We start from the raw sequence: 3516 nt of genomic DNA on the forward strand, positions 1-3516 counted from the left end.
AATGCTTGAAAACACTTAGCTGGAGCGTTGATAAGATATATCAAAGATTGTCGTTAAAATAATGGCAATATGTCATATAAACCCAAGCGAGAATTTATCGTAGCTTTATATGTGACAGAAAGACCAACATTTCATCTGTATGACCCTATTTGATTAGATTACAGTACGTCATAAAAATGTTGATTCATCAACTTTTACCCCCACAATTTTATGTCTATACATGTGTTTTTTTAGTTCTAATGTCAAATGGTATCTATCATTTTGTCAGACATTTGATCCAAGAACTGTCCAAATTGACGGAACATTAGCACATTGAGATTTTCTTAACAAATGCAATCGAGAGAGCAACAATATGAAAATTCAGGACATAACATAAGTATATTTTTTCTTATATGATAAATGCAGAATTAGATTATTTTTACAAGTACTGATGTATAGTCTACGATAACATTTTAAACATTGATGACCTCTATTCTTATTCATGTCATCTAAAAAAATTATATTTCATATAATTTATGTTACAAGTTTCCTCATGTTCCTTGACCTTAAGTTGTGGCTTCCTATAGATCCTATAGACCTAACGGTCACATCCGATTTAACTTCGCATTTACAATGAAAAAAATACGCGTATTCAGTATATTGCGCATCTGTATTGGTATATAAACATATATTTGAATTGACCCTATCTACTTTACCATTTCAAATTTAAAATCTACCAGAAAAAAATGCTTTCTTGTAAAGCTAGCGTGTTCTTCTTTTATTTTGGAATGTATAGCAATGTAGTTGGAGACAATCTGCACCTGGGTTCCGTCAATGCTCCCGTTGCTGCGTCTATTAATTTAGACGCTATAAGTGCAAATATTCAGACTTATATAGATAATGTGGTGGAAACCAAAGTGAGAGACTTAGTAGCAAATACAGTCAATGCCAGTTGCCAAGGGGCAGTACAGGCTATAACATCAGATGTCATGCAAAACATTCAAGGTAAGGATCGTATATATTTTTTTTTTTTTTTTAAATTTCTTAATGTCCTGGTAAAATATCAATCACAAACCTATAATAAATAAATTGAGAATGAAACTGGGAATGTGTCCAAGAGACAACAACACGTCCAAAAGTAAAAACTACAACCGAAGGCCACCAAATTGGTCTTCAACTCTGCGAGAAAATCCCACACACGGAGGCGGACTTCAGCTGGCCCCTTAACAAAAATGTATACCGGTTCAGTGAAAATGAACGTCATTCTAAACTCATCAGCTTTAGGATATCAACCAAATGGATATTTTCAAATGACTATTGAAAGCTTTGGATAATAAATGTTTTAATTGGTTCAAATTTTCCAACATACTAGATTGTATGTTTCAGAAACCGACAAAGCACAGGATGTTAATAAAGTAAGACAAAACTACATTAGAAGGTAACAGTATCTTTTCTCTTTTTCACTGAGTCATGAAACAATTTTTGAAATCACACGACCATTTTTTATTTCATTTTTTTTTTTAATAATCTAAAAAATTTACGGTTCATAGAATCAGTTACATTGATGATACAAATCTTTCAAATCAGTTTATATTTAAACAATTAAGTATACTTCATTTAAAACCGTCCATTTCCCTTCTTTTATAACGAGTTATAACCTGGCCTAAAGTGCGTTCTTAACTAGTGCTATTGTCTTTTTATGGTGCCTTTTTTCGTATATATATTTATTTAGGTTTTAAATGTTAATATCATTAATTTACCATTGCATGCACTATGACATGCGTAAACATGTTTTACGTTCTTTTCAATAATTTCAGCAAACTCGCAGATAAATGTCATGTTCCATGCAGTCAGAACATCAGCTATACACCTAGGAAATAAAGCAGTCATCGTATTTGATAGCGTTGAAAAAAATATAGGTGGCGGCTACAATGTCCAAACTGGTAAATTCACTGCTCCCTACAAAGGATTGTATTTTATAACTACACGAGTAACGACAACACCTGGAAATTATATGCATACTGCACTGGTACGGAATGGCGAAATAACTAGTCTCGCATGGGCGGCGGATGCATCGGCAGTTATTGCAGAAACAATTCAATTAAACATAGGGGATAAAGTATGGGTTTGGCACAATAGGAATAGTCAGGAATATGTTTATCCAAATTATACAATTTTTGCAGGAACTTTACTCCGACTCATGTAAATTGTTTAGAATGACTTCTTCCAAGTTGATATTTTGCACTTTTGTTATTTGATTTGTATAAATGAAAATGTCATTCAGTGTTGCCAAGTGTGGTCTTAAAATGTCAAACCCTTTGCAATTGTCATGTTATTAATAAGTTTATATCCCTAAAACCACGATTGCACCTCGATCTAAAAAAGGTGACCCTCCAAAGACTGGAATTAATACTTTGCATTCCAAACTATTTTACTCATAACTTATGTTGGTAAATCAAGGCAACAGTAGTATTCCGGTGTTCAAATTGTCATATAAGCGGGAGGTTCGGTTGGCCATAAAAACAGGGTCAACCTACCATTTTTTTCTTAAAATGTCATATACCAAGTTAGGAATATGGAAGTTGTTATCAAATTGTTCGTTTCTATGTTGGCGTTTGTTTTTGTTGCACTTCGGTGTGTCTATTATACCTTTGTTTTCCTGATATAGGTGATGTGTTTAGCTTGGTTTGAGTTTTCAACACGGATCTAGTTTTCTTTCAATCGATTTTTGACTTTTGAAAACCGGTATTCTTCTGTTGTCTTTATTTACAGAAGACGTTTCATTTTTCATTGGGGCTGGTTGAAACAGAATATTTGATATTTGTTATTTTGAAACACTCATGAGCAATACTTATAATAACAAAACAATGACAAGTTTAGCAAAGGAGCATGCAAATATTGGATTATTTAACTCGGACACTTTGTTTTACTACGCATGTACATGTCGAACATTTTATAAGTATTACTGTTGAAGAACCATCATGTCAGAATACTTGTTTTGGATAAAATCATTATCTTTAGGGGTATTCTTTAAATTTTGTAAATCGATGTTAGGTTAAGAAAAAAACTGGCTTTCAATTAGATGGCTTTCGTGGAGTTCAGTATTTTTGTGATTTTACGTTTTTCAAACAAGCTTTATTGAGTTCAATAACTCATAAACGTAATTGCCTATTTTTGACATTTTACTTATAATGTTAGTTTTGTTCTCATATCGTTGTCAATATAATGGCATTGTATGAAACTGTCATGAGAGTTTAAGATAGCTAGAAAACCAGGTTAAGTTCACCATGTTCTGCATTAAAAAAACCGCCTGTATGAATTCAGGAAGATATATATATGACAGTTGTTATCCATGCGTTGGTGTGTTAAGGCTTTTGAATTTGCAATTTCATTTGAACTTTCCGTTTTGAATTTTCCTCGGAGTTCGGTATTTTTGGTATTCAATTTTTGGTACTTTATGGAACTTTTGATGTTCAATGTTCTTTAACTTAGTTTCTTAATTTGACATTTCATCTTTTTTAATGTGAGGGCCATAGA

General features: G+C 32.5%; 1 protein-coding gene across 1 annotated transcript; it reads left to right on the forward strand.

Moving 5' to 3' along the window:
- The first annotated feature begins 665 nt into the window (after positions 1-665).
- On the forward strand, positions 666-2298 carry LOC139510618 (heavy metal-binding protein HIP-like). The gene is made up of 2 exons (XM_071297168.1): positions 666-984; positions 1797-2298. Exons 1-2 carry the CDS (start codon positions 726-728, stop codon positions 2183-2185), a joined length of 648 nt encoding a protein of 215 aa, XP_071153269.1. The 5' UTR covers positions 666-725; the 3' UTR covers positions 2186-2298.
- The last annotated feature ends 1218 nt before the right edge of the window (positions 2299-3516 follow it).

The sequence above is a fragment of the Mytilus edulis genome, chromosome 2 (genome assembly GCF_963676685.1).
Source record: "Mytilus edulis chromosome 2, xbMytEdul2.2, whole genome shotgun sequence".
NCBI lineage: Eukaryota > Metazoa > Mollusca > Bivalvia > Mytilida > Mytilidae > Mytilus > Mytilus edulis.

Bases quoted from the DNA above. Each gene is read 5' to 3' on its own strand.
- LOC139510618 (XM_071297168.1), top strand. From the start codon at position 726: ATGCTTTCTTGTAAAGCTAGCGTGTTCTTCTTTTATTTTGGAATGTAT. The intron at 985-1,796 runs GTAAGGATCGTA...CAATAATTTCAG, and splicing joins TGTCATGCAAAACATTCAAG to CAAACTCGCAGATAAATGTC.